The sequence below is a fragment of the Opisthocomus hoazin genome, chromosome 2 (assembly GCF_030867145.1).
Source record: "Opisthocomus hoazin isolate bOpiHoa1 chromosome 2, bOpiHoa1.hap1, whole genome shotgun sequence".
Lineage (NCBI taxonomy): Eukaryota > Metazoa > Chordata > Aves > Opisthocomiformes > Opisthocomidae > Opisthocomus > Opisthocomus hoazin.
The window spans coordinates 53169532-53189752 of NC_134415.1; the positions used below are offsets into that span (position 1 = coordinate 53169532).

General features: G+C 48.0%; 1 protein-coding gene across 2 annotated transcripts in view; it reads right to left on the reverse strand.

The window, feature by feature from the left end:
- LOC104337849 (GDNF-inducible zinc finger protein 1) overlaps positions 1-20135 on the reverse strand; it is a 24340-nt gene extending 4205 nt beyond the window's left edge. Inside the window, exons 1-6 of one of the 2 annotated variants that reach the window (XM_075413667.1) lie at positions 20061-20135; positions 14967-16333; positions 12961-13055; positions 5332-5499; positions 3682-3839; positions 2914-3142 (exon numbers count right to left, since the gene is read on the reverse strand). In XM_075413667.1, coding sequence (XP_075269782.1) covers positions 2914-3142; positions 3682-3839; positions 5332-5499; positions 12961-13055; positions 14967-16312 — 1996 coding nt within the window. In that variant the 5' untranslated portion in view covers positions 16313-16333; positions 20061-20135. Of the gene's footprint in view, positions 1-292; positions 3143-3681; positions 3840-5331; positions 5500-12960; positions 13056-14966; positions 16334-20060 lie in introns of those variants that run through there. The other variant, XM_075413668.1, reaches the window with a different exon arrangement.
- Positions 20136-20221: the final 86 nt, after the last annotated feature.

The window sequence follows — 20221 nt, forward strand, 5'->3', positions numbered from 1 at the left end:
GGGTCACGTTCCCTATTTTTTTCCAGGAGCACTTCTTAACGCCTAACGAAAAGTATGCTCCAGGAAACTGATCCTGGCTCACAGAAAGGTGCGGTCTAGCCCAGGCTTCCGCAGGGCTGCGCTGTCACTCTGGCAGCAGGGCCTGAGGAGGGAGAGTGGCACCCGCAGCTTCAGGCCTGCAGGCGAGCCGAGTTGGGACTTACCCCAGTCTTCGTGCATTCACAGCGACGGGTGTCTATGCATTATGTGGAGGGTACAGAGACGCTCGATACGATCATCAAGTCACCGGCAGGGTCAGGCTTAAGGGTTCAGTATTTTAATAAGAACAGTTCATACGAGTAACTCACTTCCGAATATCCACGGAGTACAAAAGTTTCCCTGCCTACAGGTGCTAATGCTCAGACTTTAAATATATCTACAGATTCTTTACGTTGGCCATTGGGAATACCGCACTTCAACAGGAACGTCGTGCTTTGAATAAATATTTCAAATATAACCTCTTGGAAATGTTATCTTTAAAAAAAAAAAATTCCCTTTCTATAGATTAAGTTAAGATTCCATGGTAACATATCAGACATCCCTTTAAGGTTCAAAAATAGCTCTGTGCCAGGGTTTGGGTATCTTTATTGCTTTGCCAACCCCTAAGCCTCAGGACAGGCCCTAACAAGGCTTGATTGTGCTTACCTTTACACTAACGCAACCTTTCAGAAAGGTTTTTCTCACAGCTTCAGCTGAGAAAGTTTCTGTGGAAATACTACATTAATACTAAACTAAAGAGAGCAGAACAGAAAAATGGTTTAGAAAAGCTCCACATTTTATGTGGTGGCACTGGGAATCTGGTCCTGAGTTTTGAAGCGTTAACCATGCCAGCAAGTTGCGGCTGATAGACAGCTGCTCCCAAAACCAAGAGTCAGCCCAGTCAAATGTTTCTTTTTGTCAGTGCCAGCTATTTCAAAGATTCCTTCCCTGCACAGGGAAAATAGCCCAAATCCTCCCAAGTGCTCCAGTGAGATGAATCTGAAGGCAACCAGCTCAGCTTTGGTGTTAGCACAGGTGCCTGAGCTTCAGCAAACGCAGCAAATGCTTACCCTGGACAGAAGCGCTCTCGGGTTTCCCTGTGCAACAGCTTTCCCAGCTGCTGGACGTGACTGGGGGGACACGGGGATGCATGCCCTGGGGTAGGGAGGAGCTAGTAAGGAAAGATCTGTCTGGCTTGGTAAGAAATGCCCAAACAGAACGTGATTCTCACAGCAATTGGTGGTGCTGGGATCCAAGCCCGTGGCTACTGGAGCAGGCTGTGTGAAGTTGCAGGTGTGAGGCATGGGCTGAACAGGAGTCATGCTTAGGGCCCTGAGTCCCTGTGCTCACTTTGTCACATTTCCTGATTTAAAACAAAACAAAGGCACATTGCCAGGGTTATTCCACTAAAATTTAGCAGCAGATGCTAATCCATTAAAGCCTTTGAACTGTAAGTTTATTCATCACTTACATTCTTAAGGCCTGCCTCTTTAACACCTCACAGGGGACAGTTAAACAGACACTAGCCTAAAACTGCCACGCAGATTCCAATCTAGTCTTACAGACAAAGTATTCGCAATCTGGGAGAGAGAGGCCTAAATCCCTTGAATAGTCCAGTACAGTTTTCACTTACTTGCATCTTTTTATGCCATTAGTCATATGAACCCGGACTGCCTCCCATTTGTATCTGAATTTGCCTCTGGAGACTCTTCCACTGGTGGAAATGGTTGTAGTAACTCGACACCAAAACAGTAATTAAATTTTCCCACCCAAGTTTTACTTAATTTAAAAGTAGGTCTGCAGTTCAGAGCAACAGTGATGTTTGAGTTATGGTGGAGAAAAGAGCATTGCTGACCTATCTGGACCAGCAGAAAACAGTTTAGATGGTACAAGTTAACAGGAAAATGGCAATGAGATGCCTTTCCACATTAGCTTTCCCAGCATAGCTGAAGTACTACTTTTCATAGACATTTGTACAAGAGATGTTGTGGTCTCTCAACTGCCAAGGTCTGTGTACGCCAGGGCAGCTAGAAGATGACAACTGACTGAGTGGAAGTGTCAAACTGCACCAGGTTTCAGCGAAATGTCAAATATATACCACCACCCGTACGGCCGCAGCACGTGGCTCCCACTTGCCCATTTTGCTACTAGAGAATCAAAACCCCTGGAATCAAACTCCAGATCTTTCCAAAGCTTGCTACCACTCCCAAGGAGCGAGCTGGATCACTGCTTGGATCTTTGGCAAAAGCAGAGGGAAACCAACATTTCCTGAAAAGCGATTTAGTAAAACTTACTTTATGTATGAATTTCCACTAGGGAAAATGCAATTAATTTCACTAAGCTACCAGGCTGAGAAACACAACATCATTTCTCTTGATTGTACACGTGTCATCAAATTGACTGCAAGTCAAACTCACACCTTCTTTATCACCTATCTGAATATAGGTACTTACTTTCACCGCAGGCCAGCTAGAGTGAACAAGCTGAACTACACCCTTTTATTGGCAGGGAATAAACTTCCTGGGACTTCTGCTTCCTCTACACCACGCTGCTGTGGTGTTACCCTGCCCTTCCTTCAGGAGATGGAGCAGTACATGTTGGAGGTGGGTAATGAATTCTTTGAGGAAATTCTGGAAATCCAGCGCATGTCTTTCACGTCTAGCCCTGCTTCCTTGTAATAGCTTTCCCTAGTTCCCTCAGCTGGTTATTGGCAAAGTCAAAGGACTATACAAAGGGTGCAGCTTAAACTGGATTTGTAAATACCAGATTATTCCATATTCACCAGAGCATGAAGCGGTGGCTGAATAGAGTCTGTCTGCGTGTGGAGCACTGTCAGCTCACTTAAAGTGGTAGCTATAAGGGCTTCCTGGGGGCCCGGAGTCCCGTCCGACTTACAGTCTGTTCCCGTGGCAGAACCGTTGTCATGCAGCGCAGCCACACTCCCTGGGACAGCAGTCAAGTTTTGATAGTGGCCATTTTCAGAGAAAGACAGCAGCTTCTCTGGTATTTTCGGTGACACATCATATTCTTCATCGGGAAGCTCTGTTTTGTGACCTTCATCATTCTTAGATGCTCCTTCAACAATGACAAGGAAGGACTTCCAGGGTGTGTTTTTATCATGTATCTGAAAAACAAAAAGAGCCAAAAACCAGAAGGTTGAACACATGATGACTGTCCAAGAGGCAAAAGCTTGGATCCAGCTTGCACTTGATGCTGGTAGAAAAGGCCTCTCTTTTCATCCCACAGAACTGTCTCAAAACTAGGTCAGTACAGATCCATGCACTCATCTCTGTCCCTGGGGAGCTTCCAGTTTTCGTAACGCACCTAACTGGTCCAGCAGAGCGCCTGGCCCAGGCAGCGAATTCTCCTGCCGCTTGCCAGCTGCATGGGGAACATGCTCGGAGGAACAACTCTGTGACTGAACAGTCTTCAGGTGTGACCTACATGGGCCACACCACAATGGATTAAGTACAGCTTCACTGCAGACCCGGGACCGAACACAAACCATCCGAGTACTTTAATGCAACATCAGAGAGAGGACGATGCGCTTAACCCAACAAAAACCGGGCACATTTCCCTCCAGGCCTGACAGAGCTGGCAGGTCTGTAGGTGGCCATGGAGAAGTCTCTAGGGCTACACGGCAGTGGGATGACAGGTTCTTACCGAAGTGTGCCGTCGGAGGGTGGACTTGTCAGTGAAAGTTCGCCCACAGGCGTTGCACATGAATGGCTTCTCGCCGGTGTGTATTCGATGGTGACGCTGCAGTGCATTCAGCTGCGTGAACTGCTTACCACACTGGTCACAGCAGTAGGGGCGTTCGCCTGGAGGCAGAGCACAACATAAAGTGGTGATGTCAGGGTGCTACGAGTGCTGCTCACTGGGGAACCTCCAGTAACCCCTGTACTTCACGGAACAATCAGGCATGCACAGCATCTTCAGAAAAAACCCAAGATGTTTTCAGAATTCTCACAGTTGGATAAATTTTGACATATCTGAAGTAAGCAGATACTTACAGAGTAAGGGTTAGACCCATAGCCCGCATAAATCTGTGCAACCACTGAAGTCTTCACATTTTTTACACGTATTTTCCATTAGCAACTGAAGTCCTGCCCGGAATACAAGTTTTCCTATTTACAAGGTACATTCTGTGAGCACGAATATCAGAGCTGCTCAGAACCACTAGGTTCTCTCCAAATACATCAGGAACTATCATGTTGCAGTGTATTAAGCACTTTTTGAAACAACCAGATGGTTAGAGAGTCTCCTGTTTACTCCTTCCTCAGCTAAGGCAGAAAAAGGGATATTGAAAAACTTTCTAACAGATGCAAGTAGTGTCACAGAAAAAGAGATGACATTTCTGAACAGGAAAAAAGTGTTACCATCAGCACTGCCGTGCCCATGTCCCTTGCTCCCGCACAGTAATGCCACAGTAGACACACAGATGCGGGAAGTAAAGAAAGAGCAAGGCACGGCAGCCAAACTAGAACTTGGTTAGCAGAGAATATTGGCAAGGACACTTCCTACAGGGTGGCACTGGCTAAGAAAGTGTGGTATTTGTTACATGATGAAAGTAACATGGGTATTTGCAACCTGCTCTATTGCTGAATAATGTGGACTTTGAGAAAGCGGATAAGAAAACTTGAGAAAGAGGGAGGGATGAAATTTAGAGGTAGCACTGGGAAGAAACCAGAGTGCTGCCCCTCTAAAGAGGCAGGGTAAGAGAACATAAAATGGAGAGAAATGCTAAGGTTGCAAAGAGTGAAAGTGACTGCTCTCTTGTCCTTCCACACCGACACAAAGTTTATGTGACACAGACAGCACCACTTGAAAGTCAGTGTTTCTGTACCTATGGTCACTGCTTTCTACTCAAAATACAGAGGAGCAGGTGGGAGTAAAACAGCCACTGAAAAGAAAATCCAAGCAGGAAAGCACACAAGTGTGAAAGCTGGACAAGCAGACAATAACGAGAAAAGCTCTCTGCAGTGCTTTGCTCAGAGCTACAATGGAGATAGTTCCCTGGTCACGAATAATCTTCTTGCTAACAACGCAGCAGCATTATTAACAATATCTGCATATCCCTTGGAAGTATTTCAGAGAATTTCTGCAACTCAGTAAGAAGCACAGGGAGTGTCAGGAGAAGGGAAGCGGATGAAAAAACCACACTGCACCAAGAATCAAAACGCGTACGTAGCGTAGGAACTAAAAGTACTGGAAAATTTTGGTTGAGAAATCCTTTGTCTAAATTAAGCAACTGTGAGGCCTACATCTTAAAATTGTGATAGTTTGTTTCAAACAAAAAAGAGCATCTCCTACCTGTGTGAACTTTTATATGCTGGTAAAGTGAGTTCCTCTGCGCAAACGTTCTGAAGCAAACTTCACACTTGAATGGTTTGGATCCGGTATGGATTCTGTTATGGTGTTTCAAGTACTCCTTAGAGGCAAAGCTCTTCCCGCATGTTTCACACATAAAAGGCCTTTCCCCTGCAGCAAGGGCAAGAAGGAGAACTCAACCAACATAGTGTTTGAGAATGCTATTAAATATCACACACAAAAAACTGAATGCTATTAGATACAAACAAACCACGTGCCAATCTCACAAAAGGATCTGAACGGGCTGCAGCGAGAGCAGCGATCTCTGCATAAGGCACAGAGTTTTCCTACAAGCAATCTGCACGAAACCTTCCAACTGCAAGGGCAACCACACTTATCCAACAGTACACAAACAGCTCCGCGCAGTACATGAAAAGCCCAGGGAGGTCTGCAGCTAGCAGTCTTCTCACCATTCTTTGGAGCATTCTGGCTTACTTGCATCAGAAACACAACACTGCATGCCTCTGATGAAAGACTTCCACCTGTAAGCAGCCAATTTTAGTCATATGCGTCTCAAAAAGCATTCTTGGAAATGTAATTTAATGTTTTCTGCCATCCACAATTAGATACAAATTACTGATGGAGGGCAGACCGCTGTAAGACAGGTCAATTAAGAGATGCAAAAGTACCACACACAACCCCTGGGTGGTAGGCAGGGTCAATTCATAACACCAATTTACACCACGAGGGATACCCAGGCGAAGGACACGTGCTTTTGAAAAGATGAGAATAAGCCAAGACAGCTGTTTTATACTCCTTGGGCAAACTGTTCCAGAGTTAGAGAGAAATATTTTTTTTTTCAAGAATTCAACTAGACCTTTCACTGATGACGGATCTTTGGATATTGAAGACTATCCAAAGCAGCCTCAGCTCACACTTCAGACATCCGATCCCAGCCAGGTGGGAACTCCTTTTGTCTTTAATTGGCTCCTGTCCTGGGTTCGGCCAGGACAGGGTTAATTTTCACCAGAATCCAGGAAGGGGCACAGCCAGATGGGCTGACCCCACCTGACCAAACAGAGCAGGGTATTCCATACCATGTGCCATCATGCTGGGTTCCGGTGGGGCGGAAACTCACTCGCGGCTCGGGAGTGCGGGCAGCAGCTCTCTGGGTTGTTCAGTCTCCTTTGCACCCCAGCGGGGGGGGAGGGGCGGCCGCGTGGCACTTTTGTTGCCAGCCGCAGCCAAACCATAACACTAAATTTGGCGCCCAACGTGGGGTGGGGATAACGGCAGGGCTGAGCAGCGTGTGTTAAAACAGCTTTCTTAGATTTTGTTAAATTTTGTTATACGCATTTACTGTGTTAGTTAAATAGTTGCCGGTAAAAATGTTTCTGACTTTGATCAAATGGCTGTGGTATTTGAATCCCTACTTGCAGTATGTGTTCAATGCCGTGCTGTTCATCATCACTGGCAAAAAGATCCGGATGATGATTTTGCTCTACTGTACGATATCGACTTATGACATAGTAACATCACTGTGCATGAAATTAGGCTTGTATTTGCATGCGGCACTGCAGTCATTTCCATACCTCGGATCCTATGTCTTAGAATTTGTGAATAATCAAACCCAATCTGTGGGGAAAACCGGAGGGGATACCTTCCCCCACTCTTTTGCCCCCCCCTCTCTCCTTCAGGATGGTCCTAATGGCTTTTGAGAATTTCGAGTACCCGTGGGATGCTCAGACCAGCACGCTCCTATTGTTCTGCCTCCTGAATGGGCTTCAGGTTTTGTTTAGGGCTAAACAAGTCGTTAAGAACATCGTGCAGAGACCTGCCCCGGGGCCGGATAGCTGTGAGTGGCTGGGTGTGTGGGACAGCATGGGCAGGTGTCTAGAGCAGTGGACACCCCCAATGTTTTTGAAACTCACCCCTGAGCAAGTGCAGGATCCTGACAAACGAGTAAAATATCTGCAAAAAGTGTGCTGCCACCCTGGGAACTCCAGAGAGACACAAATCACTGCCATGTGCTGGGGTCTGGCCCATGCCTGCCGAGCTTCCCTGTTCAACCCGATTCAGTGCTCTAAAGGGGAAGGGGGGGAGAAACAAAGCGGCAGGCACTGCGGCTGGCGCTGCCCCCCCAGCTGGCCCTGCAGCCGCTCCAGCCCAGCAGGCAGTCACAGCCCCCCTGACCGGCACCACGGCTGCCGCTGCCACTGGTGTTGTCCCGGCTCCCCTGGCAGGCGCTGCAGCTCCAGCTCCAGCTGCAGGCATCGCAGCTGAGCCCAATGACCAACCTGTGCCAGTAGCAGTCGCCCCTGTAAAACTAAAGAAAGACGCAAAGAGAGCAGATCGCTCCAGGAGGGATGACAATGAGCCAGGGTCATCACGGGAGATAGAGGCAGAGATCATCACCCGGTCCCTGTCCCTGGGTGAGCTGCGAGACATGTGGAAAGATTTCAGCCACCATCCAGGCAAGCACATTGTCACCTGGCTGCTGCGGTGCTGGGATAATGGGGCCAGCAGCTTGGAATTAGAGGGCAAGGAAGCCAAGCAGCTGGGATCCCTGGCCAGGGACAGGGGCATTGACAAGGCCACTGGGAAAAAGGAACAAGCCCTCAGCCTCTGGAGGAGACTTCTGTCAGGCGTGAGGGAGAGGTACCCCTTCAGTGACGATTTTGTATGCTATCCTGGCAAGTGGACCAATATGGAAAGGGGTATTCAGTACTTGAGGGAATTAGCTGTGCGGGAGCTGGTTTATAATGAACCAGACGATGAGCAGTTACCCACAGACCCAGATGAAGTCCAGTGCACACCATCTATGTGGAGGAAGTTTGTGTGGAGCGCACCATCCTCATATGCCAACTCACTGGCAGTTGTAAACTGGAAAGGTAAAGAGCCACCAACAGAGGATCAGGTGGCTGTCAGACTCTGGCAATATGAGGAAAGTCTCTCTTCCTCCCTTGTGTCAGCTGTGGAGAAACTGGCCCGAGAGGTCCGGCAAATCAAAGAGAATATATCCCACTCCCCACCTGTACGGGCCAGCATCTCAGCTATTAGGGGCAAGCGTTCCTCTGCTCAGGAGAGAGAATACAGAGGCTACACACCACGGGGCACCCTGTGGTTTTACCTGCGTGACCATGGAGAGGACATGAGGAAGTGGGATGAAAAACCCACCTCAAGTCTAGAGGCACGAGTGCGTGAGTTGCGAGGTAAAACAATCACCAAAGGGGATTCTGTTAGGAAAAATGCCGCTCCAGTTTCCAGCAGCCAGCTCTCCAGACCAGGCAGGCAGTTTGACCTTGATTCTGATCCTCTGGAGGGGACCTCCAAGTCATTTTTACAGCAGGTGAGCAGCAAATTCTCTGACCAGGATTAGAGGGGCCCTGCCTCCAGCCAGGTGGAGGAAAGGGACAACCGCGTTTATTGGACGGTGTGGATTCGGTGGCCTGGTAAGTCAGATCCACAAGAGTATAAAGCTCTAGTGGACACTGGTGCACAGTGTACTTTAATGCCATCAGATTTCAAAGGGTCAGAGTCCATTTGTATTTTGGGAGTGACAGGGGGGTCCCAAGAGCTGAGTGTATTGGAGGCTGAAGTGAGCCTCACTGGGAAGCAGTGGCAGAAGCACCCCGTTGTAACTGGCCCCGAGTCTCCGTGCATCCTTGGTACAGACTACCTTAGGAGAGGGTATTTCAAGGACCCAAAGGGGTATCGGTGGGCTTTTGGCATAGCTGCTTTGGAGACAGAAGAAATAAAACAGCTGTCCATTTTGCCTGGTCTCTCGGAGGATCCTTCCGTTGTGGGGTTGCTGAGGGTGGAAGAACAACAGGTGCCAATCGCAACCACAACGGTGCACCAGCGACAATATCTCACTAACCGAGACTCCCTTCTCCCCATTCATCAGCTGATCCGCCAGCTGGAGGGTCAAAGAGTGATCAGCAAAACTCGCTCACCCTTTAATAGTCCCATATGGCCAGTGAGAAAATCTACTGGAGAGTGGAGACTGACAATAGACTACCGTGGCATGAATGAAGTCACACCACCGCTGAGTGCTGCAGTGCCAGACATGCTAGAACTTCAGTATCAGCTGGAGTCAAAGGCAGCCAAGTGGTACGCTACAACTGACATCGCTAATGCATTCTTCTCCATCCCTTTGGCAGCAGAGTGCAGGCCACAGTTTGCTTTCACCTGGAGGGGCGTCCAGTACACCTGGAATCGACTGCCCCAGGGGTGGAAACACAGTCCCACCATTTGCCATGGACTAATCCAGACTGCACTGGAAAAGGGTGAAGCTCCAGAACATCTGCAGTACATCAATGACATCATTGTATGGGGTGACACCGCGGAGGAAGTTTTTGAGAAAGGGGAGAAAATAGTTCAGATCCTTCTGAAAGCCGGTTTCGCCATTAAGCGAAGTAAAGTCAAGGGACCCGCGCAAGAGATCCAGTTTTGGGGAATAAAATGGCAGGATGGGCACTGTCAAATCCCAATGGATGTCATCAACAAAACAGCAGCCATGTCTCCACCAACCAGCAAAAAGGAAGCACAGGCCTTCCTGGGTGTTGTGGGTTTTTGGAGGATGCACATCCCAAATTACAGCCAGATTGTAAGTCCTCTGTACCACGTGACCCGGAAGAAGAATGATTTTGAATGGGGCCCTGAGCAACGACAGGCATTTGAACAGATTAAACGGGAGAGATAGTTCATGCCATAGCCCTTGGTCCAGTCCGGTCAGGGCAAGATGTTAAAAACGTGCTCTACACTGCAGCCAGGGAGAATGGCCCAACCTGGAGTCTCTGGCAGAAAGCACCAGGGGAGACTTGAGGTCAACCCCTGGGGTTTTGGAGCTGGGGATACAAAGGATCCGAGGCCCGCTATACTCCCACTGAAAAAGAGATTCTGGCAGCATATGAAGGTGTTCGAGCTGCTTCAGAAGTGGTTGGCACTGCAGCACAGCTCCTCCTAGCACCACGACTGCCGGTCCTGGGCTGGATGTTCAAAGAAAGAGTCCCCTCTACGCATCATGCCACCGATGCTACGTGGAGTAAGTGGGTCGTGCTGATCACCCAGCGCGCCCGAATGGGAAACCTCAGTCACCCAGGAATTCTGGAGGTAATCATGGACTGGCCAGAAGGCAAAGATTTTGGAGCATCGCCAGAGGAGGAGGTGACACGTGCTGAAGAGGCCCCACTGTATAACCAGCTGCCAGAAGATAAGAAACAGTATGCCCTGTTCACGGATGGGTCCTGTCGCATTGTGGGGAAGCAGCGGAGGTGGAAGGCTGCTGTATGGAGCCCTACACGACAAGTCGCGGAAACGGCTGAGGGAGAAGGTGAGTCCAGCCAGTCTGCAGAGGTGAAAGCCATCCAGCTGGCTTTAGACATCGCCAGTCGAGAGAAGTGGCCAGTGCTCTATCTTTACACCGACTCCTGGATGGTGGCCAATGCCTTTTGGGGGTGGCTGCAGCAATGGAAGAAGAACAACTGGCAGCGCAGAGGCAAACCCATCTGGGCTGCCCCATTGTGGCAAGATATTGCTGCCCGGCTGGAGCAGTTGGTTGTAAAAGTCCGTCACGTGGACGCCCACATCCCTAAGAGTCGGGCCACTGAGGAACATCAAAACAACCACCAGGTGGATCAGGCTGCTAAGATTGAAGTGGCTCAGGTGGATCTGGACTGGCAACATAAGGGTGAACTCTTTATAGCTTGGTGGGCCCATGACACCTCGGGCCACTAAAGAAGAGATGCGACATACAGATGGGCTCATGACCGAGAGGTGGACTTGACCATGGACGCCATCACATAGGTTATCCATGAATGTGAAACATGCGCTGCAATCAAGCAAGCCAAGTGGGTAAAGCCTCAGTGGTATGGAGGACGATGGCTAAAATATAAATATCGGGAGGCTTGGCAGATCGACTACATCACACTGCCACAAACCTGCCAAGGCAAGTGCTATGTGCTCACAATGGTGGAGGCCACCACCGGATGGCTGGAAACTTACCCTGTGCCCCATGCCACTGCCCGGAATACCATCCTGGGCCTGGAAAAACAAGTCCTGTGGTGACATGGCACTCCCGAAAGAATCGAGTTGGACAATGGGACTCACTTTCGCAACAGCCTCATAGACACCTGGGCCAAAGAACACGGTGTCGAGTGGGTGTATCACATCCCCTACCATGCACCAGCCTCTGGAAAGATCGAGCAGTACAATGGGCTCCTAAAAACCACTTTGAGGACAATGGGGGGTGGGACTTTCAAAAACTGGGATACTCATTTAGCAAAGGCCACCTGGTTGGTTAACACCAGAGGATCCACCAACTGGGCTGGTCCTGCCCAGTCAAAACCTCAGTGCCCTGTAGAAGGAGATAAAGTTCCTGTAGTGCACATGCGGAACATGTTAGGGAGGGCAGTTTGGGTTAGTCCTGCCTCGGGCAAAGGCAAGCCCGTCCGCTGGATTGCCTTTGCTCAAGGACCTGGGTGTACCTGGTGGGTAATGCAGAAGGATGGGGAAGTCTGATGTGTACCTCATGGGGATTTGATTTTGGGTTAGAATAGTCCATAAATAAATTGTATAAAGTTAATTGTTAAAAAACCCTGTCACTGTCTGTTATCACTGTCAGAATTGTTGTATGTTATACCAGTAGTATCATAGTAAGAATCGTCCAAATTAAAGAAAGATGGACTTTTTAATGAAACCTAGCAGAGCACAGCGATGATGGAACTGGACCTGGTTTTCAACAACTGGCACCCAGCAACTTCATCAAGATCAACATCTCCTGCAGACTGTGGGCACGGGCTGCACCAGATACATCAGCCGTGAGCTCTGGATGCAGCAAGTGACCGCCCATCACCACACATCACCTCTCCTGCCATGGAAGACCATTACGACAGATGGAGCCCAAAGTCATGGATTAAATGAACTCAACAGACACTTCAGAGTGATGATCCATAGACTAAGGGAATGGTATCTGGAGACAGGAGAAGTGGTGGTGATCAGCTGGACAATGGGGGACCTGGGCATGACGTAGATGGTATGGAATAAGGGGTGGATAATGTCCTGAGTTTGTCCAGGACAGGGTTAATTTTCACTGGAATCCAGGAAGGGACACAGCTGACCCCACCTGGCCAAACAGAGCAGGGTATTCCATACCATGTGCTGTCATGCTGGGTTCCGGTGGGGGGGGGGTGGCGCGGCGGGAACTCGCGGCTCGGGAGTGCGGGCAGCGGTGGGAGCAGCTCTCTGAGTTGTGCGGTTTGTGTTGTGTTTTCCCCTTATCTGTATCATTCTTGTTCCCTTTGTTTGCTGCTCTGTTAAACTGCCCTTATCTCAACCCACCAGTTTCTGCCTGTTTCTTTCCATTCTCCTCCACACCCTGGTGGGGGGGAGGGGCAGCCGCGTGGCGCTTTTGTTGCTGGCCGCAGCCAAACCGTAACAGCTCCTTTTACCCTCTCCACTGTCTGCCTATCCACCTACAGGAACCTTTCTCAGTAAAATTGCGTCTAGGGATGACAATATCTGATTTTACATAAAAACCAACAAAAAAGCATTTTCTGAAAGAAAATAAGATCTCCTGGTTTCACCGCAGGCCTCCTCCTACATGTGGTACATTGTAAAAGAAAGCCTTACCTGTGTGACATCGTTTGTGATATATAAGCATGTGATTCTGAGTGAACCTGGCACCACACTCATCACAGACAAAAGGTTTTTCACCAGTATGGATTCTGAAATGAGAAAGCAACATTAAAGCACTGAGCTACATTTCTCTCCTTTGCAGCACAACGCAAACCGTCTTTACTTTGTGGCTGCTCTCTGAAGAGTGACTGTGCAAGACTTTAGCATCTTTTAAAAATACCTCCAGCTGGACCAAATTCTGCATTGTGGTTTCTGTAGTGCTGCTTTATTGCTTGATCATGCATTAGCTGCATGATCAAGCCTCAGATCCAGAAATATTTTTAGTGTAAAAGCAAACCTTTGAAGGTAAAAATTGAGTAAAGTTTAGAAAACTTTTATCCAGACAGACAGACTGAAAGAAAAATGTAACCATCTTGGGATCTGAAGTAAAGCAGGTATCTTTATATTGCTGACACTATCAATGAAATATTCCACATACAATGTGAGTGATGTGTTCCCTGGCATGCTGCTTCTGCAGGGCCATCAAATAGAGAGTCACTGGCTACTCTGGAACAAGTGGCATCCTAGGAGCAGAATAAAAAGACGCCACTTTTATACAGTTATTTTTCTTGCTGTCACCCCCAGCCCGCAGTGTGCCTGGCGAAGGCTGTGTGTACACGAAGGGCAGTTTACAGAATTGTTGCCTATATATTCCAGTTTCCTCTACGTTAAATGGTGAGCCCATGGACACTTCAGGCCTCTACTGAGTAATGCTGCAGGATGCAACACAGGCCAGTTTTCATGGCAATACATCAACACAAGGGGCACAGATGTAAAAACATACATAAAACCCCGAGAAATTCTCACTACAGACTCTCACGATACACAAGGACAGCACTGAGTTTCCAGCATTCAGTAAGCTTACTGAAAAGCCATAGTGGTGCATAATGGAGGAGAAACTTCGCTTATGCCAAAAAACAGTTTCTAAGCAGCATAATGCAGTTACTTGCAGTTAGAAAAGGACACATGATGAAAGAGAAATGCCATACAGCTGCATCAGCAATAACATCATAGCAGCACTGTAGCAGAAGTTTGCTTCTGGATGTGCTTTCCACCACTGGCAGTAAACCCACCGACTTCAAAAGGGGCAGTGAAATAAAGCAGTGGTTAACGAACCCATCTACCTTGCAAGAAATGCTGCCTAGGAATATGCTGACACTACTGCATTCTCTTTCTGGATCCGAGCAGTAGTACTTCAGGATATTTCTTCTATATCCCCCTCTCCACGCTTACTCCCTGGCTATAATCTGAATTTTGGTTGCAGATGATTGCTTTGGTGGACTGGCAAAAGCAGGCCGAAGCCCTTAGTAGCAAGAATTTTTGCCTTGATAAGAATGTCTCTCCCATGAACTTTCAAGACCATGTGTTTGCACCTCCACCTTTGAGTCTCACTGCAATATACACACTACAACTGATTTCATCAGCTCCGTGTGGGTATCTTCGGTGCTTCACTCACTTCTAGGCGTGTCAGCCTGTTTCTGGTCACATATCATTTCTATGCTTAGCTCCCAAACCCAGTGTTCTTCAATTTAACGCATGGCCAAATCTTTTTAGAATATTTTCATACTTACTGCGTAACATTATTCTATTGAATATAAAGAGGCCTCAAATTAGCTGAAATAATTATAGCCCTAATCCCACCAATAATTTGGCATGGGTGTTTCTTTTCTCATATGAAACATCCCACTGACTCTTAACAGTCTACTCCTATGAGAAAAGTTAACTGTGCTTCAGCAGCGGCAGGCCTTGACCCACGCACCTCTACTTTGGCTTAAAGAAAATTACAGCAATTCCCTTAAACCGAAAAGCAGGTGAAAAAAAAGCTATGAAGAAAGGAAATACGGACACTTTCCAGTCAGTCACGTTTTACATCCCCACTTCACTTGAAGGCTCAAGGTGTGCTCCAGGGGATTCTGCTTCTCCCCCCAGAATCTTACAAGGCCAGTTAAGTCTGTTCATACCTCATGTGTGTTTTAAGTGCAGAAGGCTGAGAAAATTTAGCCTCACACTCTGTGCACCCATAAGGCTTGTCGCCTGTATGCGTCCTTTCATGGAGCCTCAAGGCAGTTTTGGAGCTCAACCCCTTTCCACACTGTTGGCACTGATGACGCTCCCCACCACCCTCATGAACCTGGAGAATATGCCTCTTGACGTCCTTCTTCCTCTTGAACTTCTTACCGCAGAGCTCACAAGGGAAGTGGCGCTCGCTGCTGTGGACATGGCGCTGATGGCTTTTTAGGTTGCACCGGTTGGCAAAGGTCTGACTGCAGGTTTCACAACGATAAATTATTTCAGCTGCGATGCCGTGGCTGTGCTTTACGTGCTTGAAAAAACTTTTCTCATACAGGAATTCCTTCTCGCATGTGCTGCACTTGAAGTTGCTGCCTCGTTTCTTTCTGTCCTCTTCGGATTTTTTCAGGTTTTCTTCTGATTCACAGTTGCCATCGCATTCTTCACTTTCAGGTTTGATGTTGTTCTCCGCTTGCTCCTCCTCCCTCTCCGTATCACACATATCCTGGTCTTGAGGATATTTGCCACCTTCAATAGCAACCTCTGCATTCTTCTGCTGCTCTCTCAGCCGCCTTGTGTATTTCTTCTTTGGGATTTCCACAAATACTTTCCTCCCAGCCAGTCTCCCACTCGCCCTTCTGATTTTGGCATAAGGAGGCTTCATCACTTCCTTTTTTTTGTCCATTTTCTCTTTTGATTTGGTAGCCGGCATCTCAGGGGACACTCCATCACTGGGCCTGTCTGCTGGGGAATCGGGAGGATCCAGAGGACAATCTACCTGGTCAGCTTCTGCCACAGCAGCTGCTTTGGACTCAAGCAAAATGCCTGGCTGGGTAGCGCTCTCTTCCTCAGAGTTCTGTGATTCAGAGAAGTTTTGCAACTCCAACAGCACTGATTCAAGCATCTGCTTCTTTAATTGAAAGCAGGTTTCCGAGAGGTCCAAGCACTTCAGCTTTTCAGCTATTTCTAGCATACGCTGCACTCTGTCTTCTTCCACTTCTACCTTAGCAGTGTAGACAAACTCAAGAAATGAAGCAAAATCGGCAACCTGGACCTCATTCAAGAACACGTTGGTCCGTGGCCCGTCCATGCCCTTCTCATTAAGGAACACCTCCTTGAAAAATTTGCTTGTTGCTGCCAATACAGCCTTGTGAGCAACAAACTCTGCCCTGACACCTTGGTACTCCACGCTGACAGTCACGTCGCAGAGGTGGCCCAGGAGACGCAGCTGATGCATTTCATTCAGAAGGTTGATAGGAGAGGACTTTGATTCCAGCAAAACTGCATTACTTTCCATCTTTCTTCTCTCTGCAAAAAGCTGTTAAGAACACTGCACATTAGCTATTTGCACAGAAACTAACAAAACTCAAAGATTTCAGCAACCAAAAGTCACATCCAGACTTTCGAGCGTCCTTTGCTTCAGATTTGAGTGCTTAAGGCACTTGAGCTTAAGTGATCAGACTTTCAAAGCAGCATTGTGAGAAGTCTGGCTAGAAGCGCAGGTTTCAGAAAGTGTCACCCTAAGCAGTCATATCTAAAACCATGCCACCAGTCATATACAGAGATTTCTCTGAAGTTAATTTGAGTTTAAATATCAACCGTAATTTTACCTGAAACACTAGAGACTATTAGAACCTGTAATAGGGACAAAGCAAACAGTGGAAGATCAAAAGAAATGTTCTCGTCAAGGTATGTGGAATTAAGGAATTATTCTCCCTCCCAATCAAGCAATAAGAGAATAAGTAAAGTAAGTAAGATTAAGTAAAGTAAGTAAGATTAAGTAAAAGTTAACTGCAATCCTAAATCAACACTTCCTTAAACAGGCTTCTGAGATAAGACTTTTAAACAAGACTCGGATTAAATTCCAAATGCTTAACCAACCAAAGCATAGGAGACTGCATAATCATACTCTCAAACTGTAAACAAAAGAAATCATAAAACTTCCTCAAAGTGTTTTCTTTTTAAAAAAAATTCATCACTCCAAGTGGACTTACAGCCTCTAAAATTTGAACGCCCATTTGCAGCCTTACCAGGGCTTTGCCATTTCCACTACTGTTTAGGTTATGCCGCATTTCAAAGTAACGTTTTAAGCTACTCCAAAGTTCTCAAAAGAACTGAGTTTTTTTAAAAAAGATATTTGATCCCAACCCAAACAGTTTTTCTGTGAACTTTGCAGACACTCTGAGTAGCAGCCCCCATGCAACCTATTCAGTTTTACTGTGTTCCTAGAAAATACATACACATGCATTTTGAATCTGAATAATTTCTTTCCACTTTCTAGAAGTTAATTAAGGTTTCTGTTCTCTGTACATGCTCAGATACAGTAAACTTGCAGCCTTTTATGCACAGGACACTAGAAACCTTGCTCAGAAAAATCAGTAAAAAAGGTAATGTATAGATGGAACAGAATTTATATAACAGTGAGGAAGCCATAATAAGCATGAAAAAGACATGAGAATATCCATAGCATCAGAAAGAGATACTCTTCCCCCTCTGCCCTCCCAGTTATAAACTCAAATTTTAGTCCACACTCATTTCAACAAAACAAAAATCAGACTCGCATCCCAATACGGTTTTCTGTTAAAACTGTTTTGATAAATACTTTAAGAAACTGTAAAATGGAGAGCTATAAAATACAGTTTCATGGAGATTATCAGTAGCCACGCAAAATGAATGCTTCACGGACTTGATACAAAATCACAGAATCACAGAACGGTAGGGGTTGGAAGGGACCTCTGTGGGTCATTCTAGTCCAGCCAAAGCAGAGTCACCTACAGCAGGCTGCACAGGACCTTGTCCAGGCGGGTCTTGAATATCTCCAGAGAAGGAGACTCCAGAACCTCCCTGGGCAGCCTGTTCCAGTGCTCTGTCACCCTCAGAGGGAAGAAGTTCTTCCTCATGTTCAGACGGAACTTCTCATGCTTCAGTTTGTGCCCATTGCCCCTTCAAGTAAAAAGCAACAGGGAGCCCCTGTCCTATGCAGTTTACAAATAAGGCAGACAAGACTCAAGGGAAGGAGAATGGTCTCCCTGACTGACCCAACAAGCAAGTGGGAGAACAGGCAACACAATCCACCACGGGCACCCAAACCCCTACCTTGGATTATACAGAAAAAGATTATCCTCAGAACCAAAACCTTCCTGTTTCCTAACCTTTGAATCTACATGTCAATAAACACTTAAGATTTAAATAGTTCCGTTAACATTATCCTAGCCAGTACCTAAAAACCACTGTTACTGAGTGACACTTACTACACCTAAAACAAAAGACCCAGGAAGGGGACAAAGAATCACCTGTGCCAGCTCAGAGCTCAACAAGCATCTCAAAACACTGTCCACTACTACAAGCAAACCCCAATGCTACACTTTAGTTTTGACAGAAAATTTATGTGAAGGAGGACATGATTTGACTCCTGACTGAGAGGCTCACTTTTACAAATAAGCATAAAAGATGATGTTTAAACTTTGCTTCCCTTTCTCCATAGTCATGCTGCATTTTTTTTCCTCTCAGTTATACAATACACTAGCCCTCCAAGTATATGACGATGAATTAAGCAAAGAGTCACTGAATGCTTTATCTGAAATAATCAATGACATAAAAACATAACTTTTTTCCCCCAATACAATTGTTTTTGAACTACTTGTCATGCTATTTGACAACTATCCAACTAATTTCCATTTGAGCACACAGCCAAAGCTGTGGTCACATGTAGACAACGGCGAACCCCAGGAGGAAACAAGAACCCAAACCACAGACTTCTCTCACTGGCGTGAATGAGCTCATAACTGTATTTGGTGAGCTGCTCGTTTCAGGAGCTGACCACAGACGCGTGTGTTAACAGACACATCATACCAATTCCTTAATTCTTTTTTTCTTAAGGCTGCAAAACAGAAACCTCCTGTTCTTCTCACCACAGTACTTGCTGAATCAAAAGCTACTGTGGAAACACATTGCTTGCTCTCATCGCTAGCCTTCCACTTGTTTGGAACTTGTTTAGAAGAGAAGCATTAATTCAGCATATACAATAAGATGTGTTCCACTGTGAAGGCTTTTCACTGCCACTCCTGTGGCAAGCACACTGAGCTGCTGAGCGCGGGGCTGGCACAACACCTTCAACAGATGTACAATATATCCACCTTACCAAAGACAAGGCCTGAAAATCTGCAGACTGAGCCTGCTCACTAGGACTAGCCTGTAGAACTGAAATTCAAATAAAAGCAACTCTTGCATACAATCAGCCATCATACAGCATGCATGTGTCCCCTTCCAGAGGCAAAACTAGGTGAAAAGAGATAAAGACCAGTTGGGCATGGCAGAAGTGCTTAGGGACCCACAAGCTCATCTGTTCTTCTGCACCAACAATTCCACACGGTCTAAGAAGAGACATCACTGCTACGCGCCAGCCTGCTTCCCTTAGCCTTGCTCCAAGCATGGAAGCTAAAAGAACGGCACCACAACCGTAGGCAGCGTCTGCGGGGCTGAAGCAGAGGTGAAGCCTGGAAGCAGAGGACAGCACGCCGCAGCAAACGCCCAGCCCGAGGTCTCGATGACATGTGAGAGCAGCCCCGGGGGACCCGCGCTGACCCCGGACCAGGCCGGGAAGCTCCTGCGCGGGAGGAGGACGGGGCACCGCCGGACGCTTCCCCGCAGCTCACACCACAAGGACAGCCGCCGTACGTCTCCTCTTCAGCAGGCTTCTTCCCCGGCCGGGCCGCGGCGGCAAGCACGGGAGACGACGACGGGCCCAGGGACGGGCCGCAGCCCGCAAGCGCGGGCAGCAGCCCCCGACCGGCTGCCCGCCTCTAGGACAGGCGCCGGGGCTAAAGCCCTGCTGCCGAGGGAGACCCGCTCGCCCTCCGCTTCCTCCCCCCCTCAGAAAAGGCCGTGGGTCGCGCAGGGAGCGCGTCCCGCTGCCTCCCCACGGCGGGGCGGGGCGGAGGGCCGCCGCGGACAGCCGGCTGCGAGGGGAAGGGCAACGGCCAGCCGCTGGGGGAGGCAGCAAGGCCGCCGAGGGGGCCGGAGCCGCCGCCGTGCCCCGCACTCACCGGGCAGCCCCGCAGGTGGAGAGGAGCGGGCTGGGCCGCGCCGCTCCTCGCCCCGCTGCCTCCGGTCGGCGGCCGGAAGCGCTGCCGCGCGAGAGTGCCGCCCCCGCACTGACAACCACCACTGGCAGCGCACGGCGCAGGCGCGGCCGCGACGCGCAGGA